The sequence below is a fragment of the Zootoca vivipara genome, chromosome 8 (assembly GCF_963506605.1).
Source record: "Zootoca vivipara chromosome 8, rZooViv1.1, whole genome shotgun sequence".
Taxonomy (NCBI): domain Eukaryota; kingdom Metazoa; phylum Chordata; class Lepidosauria; order Squamata; family Lacertidae; genus Zootoca; species Zootoca vivipara.
The window spans coordinates 60,485,953-60,498,740 of record NC_083283.1 but is presented as its reverse complement, the minus strand read 5'-3'; the positions used below and the strand labels follow the sequence as shown (position 1 = coordinate 60,498,740).

The 12,788-nt window shown below is 44.3% G+C and overlaps 1 protein-coding gene across 18 annotated transcripts in view; it reads left to right on the top strand.

Moving 5' to 3' along the window:
* The window catches only part of ATXN1 (ataxin 1), a 202,444-nt gene extending 189,656 nt beyond the window's left edge, over window positions 1-12,788 (top strand). For all 18 annotated transcript variants that reach the window (XM_035124742.2, XM_035124729.2, XM_060277957.1 and 15 more), the window contains 2 exons: window positions 4,243-6,280; window positions 11,122-12,788. In XM_035124742.2, coding sequence (XP_034980633.1) covers window positions 4,400-6,280; window positions 11,122-11,652 — 2,412 coding nt within the window. In that variant the 5' untranslated portion in view covers window positions 4,243-4,399 and the 3' untranslated portion in view covers window positions 11,653-12,788. The remainder of the gene's footprint in view (window positions 1-4,242; window positions 6,281-11,121) is intronic.

Here is a 12,788-nt window from a genome sequence, read left to right as displayed (position 1 = left end):
TCACTGCCTCCATTTCTTCCCCTTCTATTTGCCAGGAGGTGATGGGACCAGTGGCCATGATCTTGGTTTTTTTGATGTTGAGCTTCAGACCATATTTTGCGCTCTCCTCTTTCACCCTCATTAAAAGGTTCTTTAATTCCTCCTCGCTTTCTGCCATCAAGGTTGTGTCATCTGCATATCTGAGGTTGTTGATATTTCTTCCAGCAATCTTAATTCCGGCTTGGGATTCATCTAGTCCAGCCTTTCGCATGATGAATTCTGCATATAAGTTAAATAAGCAGGGAGACAATATACAACCTTGTCGTACTCCTTTCCCAATTTTGAACCAATCAGTTGTTCCATATCCAGTTCTAACTGTAGCTTCTTGTCCCACATAGAGATTTCTCAGGAGACAGATGAGGTGATCAGGCACTCCCATTTCTTTAAGAACTTGCCATAGTTTGCTGTGGTCGACACAGTCAAAGGCTTTTGCATAGTCAATGAAGCAGAAGTTCAGGATTAGAGCACATTTTTACACTACTGAAGTCCTAGGTTCGGTTTGTGGCGTCTGTGGTATGAGGATGGATGCCAGATGGCTAGGCTGGGCTTACTTCAGAGAATGGAGAGAGACCATCACGATCAGTAATAGGATGAATCAATTACTGAGCCAGTACAATATATTTGAATTGTACAGATGTAACATGACAAACTGCATTACATTGGCACAAGGGCATTTAATGTGCCATTGTGCTTTCACACAGGTGTGCAAGAAGATAGGATCAGATTGTAAGAAGAAGGTTCGTAGGTGCAGCTTTACTAAAATCTCATAACTCATATCCTGAGACACTGCATGACTATTACCTCATAAATCGTGCCTTTGAGTCAGCAATGCTTCTTATTTGAATGCTGTATTTCATTCAGGCCCAGCTCTAGGGGTAGTCTCGGTGGCGCGGGCTGGCAGGAGGGTGCTGCGCGGCGAAGCCGTGCTTCGCGCTGCGCCCGCCCACCAGGGCAGGGGTGCCAGAGTGATCTCCGCGCCAGGGCGCCCGACCGGCTTGAGACGGCCCTGATTTCATTTCTCTAAAATATCAGGCTGTAGATTATTTATGTCAATGTGCCACCCAGGATATTCAAGTAAACGCACTTGTAAAACTATTCCATCCTGTTGCCTTCGTTTGGCACATTGCACAAGATGCCTCTCTTTGAGCCTAAGAGGTATCTTGTGTTATGTGCCAGAATATGGTGCCAAGAATAGAAAGCCTGTGATGGTCTAAAGTTTACTACCAGTGATTGTACAAATGTAGCTTAGCAATTTTTATTTTTAGCACAACATAAAAATAAAAATCAAGACATCAAATATAAGAGTGAATCAACTGGTCTCGTGAACCCTGTGTTGATAGAAAACTTGACTGTATCTATCTGATTTTAGAATCATATTTACTATATTTGAACCAATAAAAATGAAACATCTAGAGGCATATTTTAAGTGCAGTAGAATTTGCAGGTAAAAAACAAGCCATACCTTCATTGAAAACTTTTCCAGTAAGCAATAAAATTGTAGACAACTAATTGGAATCTACTATGTAAAGTACATTAACCTCCAAGAACAGGGTGTGGGGTGACCACACAGTTCTTTAAACATAAGATAAAATGTTGTACCTCTGACATGCATACATATAACATTTTTAAAACACTTAAATACCGGTAAGTAACAGCAACAAAAATCTCACATCATGACTTTACAAACATAGCACTTGCTATTTAGGCAGCCCATGCAGACTCACCGCACTTCACAACTCTTGCGTAGGTCAAACAAACAATTACATAGAGCACAATGTTTTGTGGCAGTGTTCAAATTATGAGGGGTAAAGTAGGGGTTGTCCTCTCCTCAATTCTACCTAGATTATGCTCTCCTTGTATTCTTCTAAAATGCTTAACTTAAGAGAGTAAGACCCCTCTGTCCCCCTGTAATTCAAGCACTGCTTCTTGAGTCTAGGCCAGGTCTCAATATACAAACAACCCTGAGGAGAGCTTGAGAGAAAGGGGCCTCCTTTCTCATGACACTCTCGTCTGACCCATGTACTACAGCTTGCCTGCATTCACACAGGAACAGAAAGATACTCATACCAACACACACACAGAGGCAGGCCGTCTTTCTCTGCCATCCCACACTTCAAATCTGTCACAGTATGGGAAACAGAATCATCCTGTAAGGGAGGATGCCAGTGTAACTGCGAACATTCAGATCTGAATTTTACAGCTGCTGTTTTAGTCCTAACGCATCACATGGTTTTACCCCTTGAAATTTGTTGAATCTGCTTCCTTATGCAGAGCAGTTCCCGGTCCCTTGTAAGTGCCCTGCTCCTATGCAGAGCACAAGCCACACAGCATCTGCAGCGCACAGTTCATTTGTTACTAAGATATAAGGGAACAGAACGTGGTAGTTGGTCATACTATGTAATTTTTAACCATGCAGGTGAAGTTTGACCTGTGCATTCTGATGCAGATTGTAGGGTTGCAGAAGTAAGCTCCTGTAAGGGCCCTTCTCCTGTGAATATGGGGGAGTTGGGGGAAGAGGAGGAGACATCTCAGTATCTGTAACAGCCAATATTTGAAATATTGAGAAATAAAGACCTATCCTTGACTTTGTGCTATACAATAATGTTTGCTAACTGCTGCTAATAAGAGTAATTCTCTTACTTCGTTGCTACATGGGTTGGTTCTGCCTCTCTAAAGTTGTGAATTTAAAAAATATGTACTCTGGGAGGAGCAGGAAATAAGTCTACTAAATGAAAAATTAATAATTTGTGAATCCGTTTCATGTGCATCATACACTGCATAAAAAGGAATCTTCGTGCTATTGTATGATCACATCAAGATTCATTTTCTGCAGTGCTTAAATCAATGTGCCTGTGTGCCTCTGCACATTGGTAAAACTGTGGAATGGGGGGATGGGGAGAGACGTGAATTGAAAACTACTGCTAACTGTGTGTACAGTAGTCAAAACCTAGCAATGAAAACAGAAGGAATGGTAGAATACTGACTGTTCAGTGCCTCTTCAGAAGCACAATGTGTTATTCAACACTCCCCACCCCAAAGAATCCTGGAATCAGTTTGAATGGGGAGGTATGTAGGGAAAGAGAAATGACAAACTTGCAATCCTAACTCAAGCACAATGCCGTGATCTTTAAGAAGTCTGCATCATCTTTCTCTGCTTTCTGTGGTATTTTCACAAAGATGGACCCATCTTATTGTTTGAGGAGAGGTGCTTTTTCTTCTTCCTTTTTACAGAGTACATCCTTACTCCTTTCACTGCCTTCCTCATTTCTGTGCCTCGATATGAAATTATGCCAATTACCCTAAATCTGTTTGTATATATCGTACACTAAAAGCCATAGTTGTTCATGTACTGGGCGTGTTTTCTCCATCAATGCACTTCATGTAGTATGTGAATAATGCTGCAGTCCAGAGATTTAGGCTACATGCTTTGTTGAGTATATAGTGATTTCCTGAGAGTGAAAATGGAAAAGGACTGCTGGATCCGACCAAACGCCCATCTAGTTCAGCATCCTGTGTTCACAGTGGCCTGCCAGGTTTCTGTGGGAAGCCCGCAAGCAGGATATGGGTGCAGCAGCACTCTCCCCACGTGATTCCCAGCAGCTAGTCTTCAGAGGCATACTGCCTATGACTGTGTAGGTTAGTGTTTCCCAAACTTGGGTCTCCAGTTGTTTTTTGACTACAACTCCCATCATCCCTAGCTAGCAGGACTAGTGGTGAAGGATGATGGGAGGAGTTGTCCAAAAACAGCTGGAGACCCAAGATTGGGAAACACTGGTGTAGTTAATATAACAACACCATTACTAGTAGCCATTGATAGCCTTATGCTGTTACGAGGAAGAGGACAATAACCTGATAGTATGTTATGTTTACTTGGGTGCTGTGTTCAGTGGCATTTATCCCCCTGTAAATGTCCCTAGGATAGCATCCTAAGGGATTCACTCTTGAAAATTCTGCCTCCAGGTATGTGTTGAGGGGAAAAATAAATTTTGATTAACCTGGTGGCTTAATTGCAGCATACAGCATACTCTTGGTTGTTGTTTTTTTTATGGCATGGCTGTAGACCTACTAGTTGGAATTCTGAACAAATGCACTGCTCCTGATTTTTATATTCGTTTTCTTTTCTTTTCCCCTTACTGCTAATGTTTTGACTTACCCTTCTCCCTTTCTTTTTCTTTTTCTCTCTCCCTCTCCCTCTCCCTCCAGAGCAGCTTGTTGGCTGAGTGTGCTCACAGGGAGATGATTCCTCATGAAGTCTCTGGATCCCCTTCAGAAATCAAATGTGACTTTCCACTTAGCAGACTGAAATCAGAGCCAGCCAGGCAGTGAAGCCACAGAAGCGGAGGGCAGGGGCCGGTGAAAAATGAAATCCAACCAGGAGAGGAGCAACGAAAGCCTGCCGCCCAAGAAGCGAGAGATCCCTGCCACCAGCCTGCCTTCCGACGTGAAGCCGTTAGTTCTGGCCAGTGAAAACCACCGAGCAGACAACTTAACATGGCTCTCCAGCACAGTCAGCAGCCAGAGCAGCATGGGTGGGAGGGGCAGACCTGGGGGGACCTCGGCGGAAGCTGGTTCACAACATGGAATAGGTTTACACAAATCACTGTCTGCAGGAGTAGATTATTCCCCACCTAGCGCTCCTAGGTCTGTTCCAGCCACCACCACCACAGTTTACCCGCCTGCACTTTCTCAGGCAGGGACACCTGTCTCCCCAGTGCAGTACGCACACCTGCAGCACACTTTCCAGTTTGTAGGGCCCCCCTATAGCGGACCATACGCCGGATTCATCCCCTCCCCACTGATTTCCCCGACAGCCAATTCTGCAACCAGCACGGCGGCCTCTGCCACTGCTGTTGCCACCACTCCATCCCAGCGTTCTCAGCTGGAGGCTTATTCCACTTTGCTGGCCAGCATGAGCAACCTAAACCAGCAAGGGCACAAAGTTGAGCCGCATCTCGTTCGGGCGCCCGGTTTGATCACAGCAGGATCCCCTCCACCGACCCAGCAAAACCAGTACGTCCACATTTCCAGCTCTCCACAAGGCTCAGTTAGGAACGTCTCTCCTCCAGCCATCCCAGTCCATTTGCATCCACACCAGGCGGTGATTCCTCATGCGTTTGCCCTCGGCCCCTCCTCCCAGGTGGTGGTGCAATATGCAGATTCTGGCGGCCATTTTGTCACTCGGGAGTCCTCCAAGAAGTCCGAGAGCAACAGGCTGCAGGCTATGCAAGCGAAAGAAATACTGAACGGGGAAATAGAGAAGAGCAGGCGTTATGGCATGTCGCCATCCTCAGAAGTGAGTCTCGTCAAATCAGGCAATAAACCATCTCCTCATCATTATGAGGCCAGGCACGTGGTGGTCCATTCGGGTCCTGCTGATTATATTGCACGCGATTCCGCCAGTGTCCGGTCCTCTGTTATGGTTGTTCGCAATAGCAGCACACCTACTGCAGACATGGAGGTCCAACAAGCCACCAGTAGAGAAACACCTCCCTTGGCCCTCAACGAAAAGGGAAGCTTGCACTTAGGAAAAACAGCCCACCGATCCTATGCTTTATCTCCGCAACAGACTATGGGCCATGAAGGGGTGAAAGCAGTTGCCACTTTGTCCCCTCACACAGTCATTCAGACCACCCACAGCGCCTCAGAGCACCTCCCTGTTGGGTTGCCTGCTGCGGCCTTCTACACTGGGACTCAGCCACCGGTAATTGGCTACCTAAGCAGTCAACAGCAAGCCTTTGGCTATCCTGGAAATCTGCCACAGCACCTGGTGATCCCAGCCACTCAGCCCCTCTTAATACCAGTAGGCAATGCAGATCTCGACTCAACAGGGGTTCCGCCTGCTATCGCCACTTCATCTCCCCAGTTGGCAGCAGTGCCTCACACGTTTGTCACAACCGCCATTCCAAAAAGCGAGAATTTCAATGCCGAGTCGCTAGCGAGTCAACCAGCTTACCAGGCAGCCGTAGTGCAGGCCCAGATCCACCTCCCCCTGATACAGCCTGTACCTTCTTCAGCAGCTGCTCCTCCTACACTGCCTCCTTACTTCATGAAAGGGTCTATCATTCAGTTGGCCAATGGAGAGTTGAAGAAGGTAGAAGATTTGAAAACAGAAGACTTTATACAGAGTGCAGAAATTAGCAGTGACCTGAAAATAGACTCCAGCACCGTGGAAAGGGTTGATGACAGCCATACTCCAGGCATTGCCATGATACAGTTTGCAGTTGGAGAGCACCGAGCACAGGTAAATAAATGGGCTGAGGGAAGGAGGGGCTATTAGGCAAGTTGACTGGATATCCTTGCTCACAATGTCTAAGTCTCTTAGGAGCACAGAAGGGCTAACAGGTGGTGGTGTGGAAGAGATTTTCAAAATGGCATTCCAGTGGCTTAATAACTGAGAAAGAGTTTTGGTGAAATTGTTACTCATCTACAATCGTTAACCCCAGTGCTGCTTTTTATTTATGTGTGTGTGTGTGTAAATAAAAATAGATTCCAGAATTCATAAACTGTATTGATAAAAGCGCCATGGGCGCCAGCACAAAATGGCTGCCATGGACAGCAAAAAAAGAGGAGATGGCAGTCTGTACTTGTGAGCACTGTCACACACAGGAAAAGTCTTGCTTATCTCTTAAAAGGCAGAAGATAGCTAAAATTCAGACTTGCGTGGAAATGAAAGATGTATGTGACTTAAACATGCTTAGGAACTGTTATTTTATTTGGACTAAATCTAACAGTGGCAGAAGGATAACACCTTTCCTACTTGGGCCAACTAATATGTCACACAGCTGAGCAAGCTTTTGAGTTCCCCAGACCTCTTAATTATAATACAGTGGTACCTCTACTTACGAATTTAATGCGTTCCGAACGCAAAATTGTAAGTCGAATCCCATAGGAATGCATTGAGAGAAAAAATTCGTAAGTAGAAGCAACTCTATCTAAAAATTCGTAAGTAGAAAAAATCCTATCTAAACCGCATCCAAGATGGTGGACGGAGCTCCATTCGTAAGTAGAGTTATTCGTAAGTAGAGTTACCACTGTAATAAATTTTTATTTATACCCTGCCCTTCCTGTTTCAGAAACCCAGGCTCAGGGCGGCTAACAACAAATTTAAAACACTTAATTGTAATACAACATAAAAGCAGCATAAAATACAGCATAAAAGCATGAATAACAATAAAATTCAAAATTCCAAAATCAATTTGGGGGAAATCCATCCAATAAACATTAGATAGTCACCAGGGCTAGCTGGCTAAATTAGCCGTACTTGGGCCAGCAAGGAGGCCAGGGGAGAATTAGCTGTGGGGTCCCAGAGCGGGCAATCTTCATAAAAAAGGGGGAGGGAGGGAAATAAAAGATCAGGTTGAGTTCAAATTAAAGGCCAGGCGGAATAGCTCTGTCTTACAGGCCCAGTGGAAGGAGGTTAAATCCTGTAGGGCCCTAGTCTCATGGGACAGAACATTCCACCAGCTCGGAACTATCTTGTTTAAACTGGATGTTGTTAGCTAAAACAAAACTGAGTGGAGAGAACGTAGTCCCACTTAGGGGCTTTTTGAGTTCTTTTGGCTGGAAATGGCATATGCTGCAAAGTAGAAGTTGGTTGCCGAGTGACTAAAAGTTTCAAGGTTCCTTAATGTGAGAGGGTGTGACAATGGACTTCTAAATTAGGATTGCCAACATTTCCCCAAGAGATAGGTTCTTCTCCCTTTAGCAGCTGCAGAACTTGCCCTGTTCACTCATGAGGATGCAGCTGTATGAAATTCTTCTCCTGGTCCTATAATAAGCTGTATCATTCGATGGAAAGTTGTGTTTTCACTTACAGAGAAATGTAAAACCAAAAATTCAGCCGTATCTGTGAAAACCATACAATAAGTTTCAGCCTAGCCCATTCCCCACCCCCCCACCCCTAATATCTTTTAATGTTGCTGTACTAGCATTCTGATGCTGTCACCTCTGCACCAGCAGCAGAGGTGGGGAGGTAGATGCTCTTCATGCTCACAAATGTATTCTCTTCATGCTCACAAATACCATCAGTAAAAGTGGCACATTAGGAAAGCTTTCCTTTCAGGAGTGGAGAGTGCCATCGTCTGGTAGAAAGGATGATGACCTCCATTTAAGTGTCACCTATCAAAATCTAGCTGACATCATCTTACTTAAAATACTCCACCAGCTGTGTTTCTCACAAGGGACGCTTCCAGAATTTAGAGCAACTCGTGTAGAGAGATACGATTAAAATGTGGGTTTAATTTACGTTTCCTGTAGATTCTAGGACTTCCTGTAGATTCTAGGGTCCCTTCTGGATCAGTCATGTTTTCTGTAGTAGCAGCTAGTCTCCTGGTGGATGTGGTTTTTTGTTTGTTTGTTTGTTTGATTGATTGATTGATTGATTGATTGACTAGTTGAAATCTCGACTTGGTAGATCACTATTTTGTCTTGTGTTTGAATTTGAAATGTCTGCTGAGTGCATAATCTGGCGCAACCTTTTCAGTTTAAAAGAGACAGCATTTTTGTTGCATCATGGCTAAGGATGTGAGCCAGGAAGCCCCTGTTTCAAATGCTGCTGCAGCCCAGGAGCATCTTACGGTGGTCTTCTAGGTCTGTCTTGCCTTAGCCTTCCCCCTGCCACCTGCCATTTAGAGAAAAGGTGCGCCCTCCTCACACTCACACTTTAGAAGCCAAGATTTGAAGAAAAAGGTGTCGGTACTGCATACCAGTGAGTACCACCAGGAACTATGGCTGCTGCCTTATAGATGTTAAGCAAGTCTCAGATATCCCTACCGGGCAATGGTACTCAGATGCTGTGCCTGTGTTATGTCCCCATTTCTCTCTGGAAGTCTTTATCATGGCCCATTGAAGTCTGTCTGTCCCCTCCTCACTGGCCAGTTTTATGCTGGGCTCCTTATATCCTGGAAGTCTGATGTCAAACAAAATATGACTTCAGTAAACCATGAATTTCTCTTCCTTCCTCCTTCTCCACCCCCTTGTGAGCTTGTGGTTCTAAAGGTTTTTTAAGCGTACATATATTCCACATCATTGATATGTTGTATAGGAGGGAGAGCAGCGTTGTTGATCATATCTACAACAGAATATCTCCTTTCACATTCACTGATGATTAAACTTTCCCCAGGAGCCAGTTATTTGACAGCCTCCTTTTAAAAGTATGCTGCGTTTCATATATTACCTGTCTGGTTTTTTTTAAAAAAAATATATTCTTGCCAGTTTTTGAGAAGGGGCATATTTTGACTGCAGTGAGTCTCTTAGTCAGCATATACCAGGACTGACCAGGTACCTTTCAGATACTGCTGGATCTCAAGCCCCACAATTCCTGAGTATTGGACATTCTGGCAAGGACCAATGGGAGTTGGGGCTTAACAGCATCCAGAGCAAACCACCTTAGCTTTCCCTGGCGTACACTGTAGACAAATGGTATCCTGACCTACTTTGGGGTGAACGCCATTATGAATAAGAAGTAAGGGCTCAGGCAGGCAAAAGGGTGGGATGAAAAATGAAAAGGGTGGGAAAAGCAGCTGAATTTATAGAGCAAGGAGACGTTGCCAAATACCCAATCGTGGCCCCCTGTGCTCCAGTTCTGTAATAGCAGATTCACTTTCTCGTGGGCATTTTTAAAAGTAAAATTAAAAACCTGTGTGTTTTAATAGAGCGAGCAGTGCAGTTATTTGAATGTCGACTCATTAATAAAAAGTAATGTATTTTTTTTAAATGAATGTCAACTCATAAGTGAGTTCAAAGCGGTTTACTCCCAAGTCTCAGGTAAGCGGATATAGGATTGCCACCTAAATGTTTACTAGGATTGCATTAGATTACTGGTTGCTGAAATAAAAGATCACGTAGAACCCCAAATTCACAATTGAGTTACAGAATTGACTGAGGTTTTATTCAGGTTCCAAGACTATCTATATTGTGTTCATTGCCACACAATCACTTTTAGATGAGAGGAACTGCTTGTGTTTCCCAGGAGAGGACAGAGAATTAGGCTTCTTTCTGAACTATCCCCTAGCCGCAGCTTGTATTAATTAACCTACAGAGAATCTCTCTTGGGATTAATCCCTGTGGAACAGAAGCGGCTTATGAAATTGCTTTTAATGAATGCAGTCAGTTAGCATGGGAAGCAGCCACATGTCTGTAGCTTCTGCAGCTGTATGCTATGCAATTGGGGGGCCCTGTTTTCACCCCAGATGAGTGAGGTGTGTTGTGTGTTGGAGTACCTTAGGCTAGATATCTTAGGCTGAAGAAAATGCAAGGAAGGTAAATGAAGTGTTTTAAAATCTGCTCAAGAGGCATAGCAAAAGTTGGCAACTTTGTCCCTAGCTTCTTCACTTTCCCCTTCTGCATACCAAAAGGCATATAGCCCATATTTTATGCCAGCTGGGAGAAAAATGCCCAACTACCTTCTGGACTGATGTAAAGGTGACTTCAGCCATTCTCCCTGCCACCCGGCCTCAAGCTTATTTTAATTTATTTATTTTCACACACAAAAGAACCATTTAATTGTTGTTCAGTAGCACAGCTTGCATTACATATTTTCCATAGCTAGAGTGCCCTTATTTCAGTTTTAGAAAATCATTTAGATGGCCTCTACAAAGATCTTTTTGAGTAGTGGGCAATGGGAAATCTCTTCCATGAGAAATAAATAGATGCTACGCCATGTTGGACTTTGTCTCTTTTAGAAGTATCTTGTGGGGCAGGCAAGTCTTTCTGAGAAGAACACATCCCACCCACCATTAAAATGGTAGATTCCTGGGTAGTTCTCATTTACTTTTCCACTGCTGGGCCGCAGTCAGAAGAAAACCTATTAATTCTTTATGACCTTTAACACAACTTGAGCTACGGTCTAGTATGAGGAGTGCCAAGGCTGGGTTAGACTGCAAAGCTTGTTTCGCGATAATAGGGGGGGGGAACCAACTCTCTCTGAACCCGCCCCACCCCTCTTCTCTTTAAAAGAGGCTTCTGATTTTGTCAAACTCAGTTGTGGTATTCAGATGAACATTTTCAGATTAATGTGTTTTCTCTCCCTTTCTTTCTCTCTCCTCCTTCCCCCTCTCACCCTCACTTCCTTCATCCCTGCAGGTCAGTGTTGAAGTCTTGGTAGAATATCCCTTTTTTGTATTTGGACAAGGTTGGTCATCCTGCTGCCCTGAGAGAACAAGCCAGCTCTTTGATTTGCCATGTTCCAAACTCTCTGTTGGGGACGTCTGCATATCACTTACACTCAAGAATCTGAAGAACGGCTCCGTCAAAAAGGGCCAGTCCATGGACTCAACTAGCATCTTGCTGAAGCACTCTAAAAATGACAGTCTAACTGGTAGTAGACATAGGTATGCAGAGCAGGAAAACGGGATTGATCAGGGAAGTGCAAAGATGTCATCTGAGAATGGTGAACTGAAGTTTCCAGACAAAATAGGATTGCCTGCAGCATCTTTGCTCACCAAATCAGAACCCAGCAAGCCCACGGCAACGAGGAAGAGGAGGTGGTCTGCCCCCGAAACACGGAAATTAGAGAAGTCAGAAGAGGAGCCACCGTTGACTCTCCCCAAACCTTCTTTTATTCCTCAGGAGGTTAAGATTTGCATTGAAGGGCGATCCAATGTAGGCAAGTGAAGTCTGTTTAGGGAAAAGGAAATTAGGCTACCCCTTGTCATTTTTATCCAGATTACTGTACTGTAGGCTAAAATAACCCAGTATTTACATGTTATCATCTTATTTTAGGTTTATGTTATAACCTAGTTGTTATAGTTGCAGCTGGTATTATGCAGGAGACTGGTGCATACTCCCCTCACCCCTCAAGTGTTCATTGGTGATTATTTTTATCGAGAGCTACAGAAAGGGGCAGTATCTGCTTCATCCCCACCCTTTGTGGAAGCAAATGTTGTTGCCATGACTCCTGTTTTTCCAACACTTCAAGCAGAATAAGCCTTGGCTGTCTTTGGCAAGGGGGTGGGAAGGGAGGGAACTGCACCAGAGACAAACACTAATGTCTGATTCATTGGGAGGGCGGAAGTCCCATGGCAGTGTGGCTTGGTCGTTCTCTCAGCTAGCAGCTGTTGGGAGTCCGATCCAGAGGCAGTGCCAGAGAAACATGCATTCTCTTGAGGCTTGTACCGTAAAACCACTTTTTAAATTCCTCCCCACCCCTCCGAAGTTTGCCACATATTTCCCATCTCCCCAACCCCCAACTACATCCTCTGCCCCACAATGGGAGTTGACTGCACTATTTTTTATTATCATTCTCAGAGGCTGCCATACAGACATTTCATCTCCACTTGCTAGTACAGCTGCATTGCAAGGGCGCAGCGAACGCTCCTTGCTTTGTTAACACTGGGGATTTCTTTAAAGTAGGACATTGTTGCCATAGATAGGCCTAGCAAACGCTGCATGGGCTCATCATCGTCATTGCTTCTGCACAGGGTCAGAGAGAGAGTTTTGCCACTGGCATTTGCTTCCACAAGGTAAATATGCACTGCCCCTTTGGGAGAGTGGACATAATAGTTGTTTGCATTTCAGGTTGCAAATATTTGTCTTTTAACTTTAGTACTGTTTTTAGTTCCTGACGATGGACAACTAGTGCCACTTTTTTTTCCAAATTTCAGTGTGACACAAGGAAGTGGATGTCGAAGATGAACATAGAATGTCCTTAAGCACTTAAAATGCTGTTTCACACTTTCGTTGCCGAACATCTTGGCTTAACACTCAGCAAGTACTGTATCTCATTTTAATCTCTTCAATGAGAGAGAGAG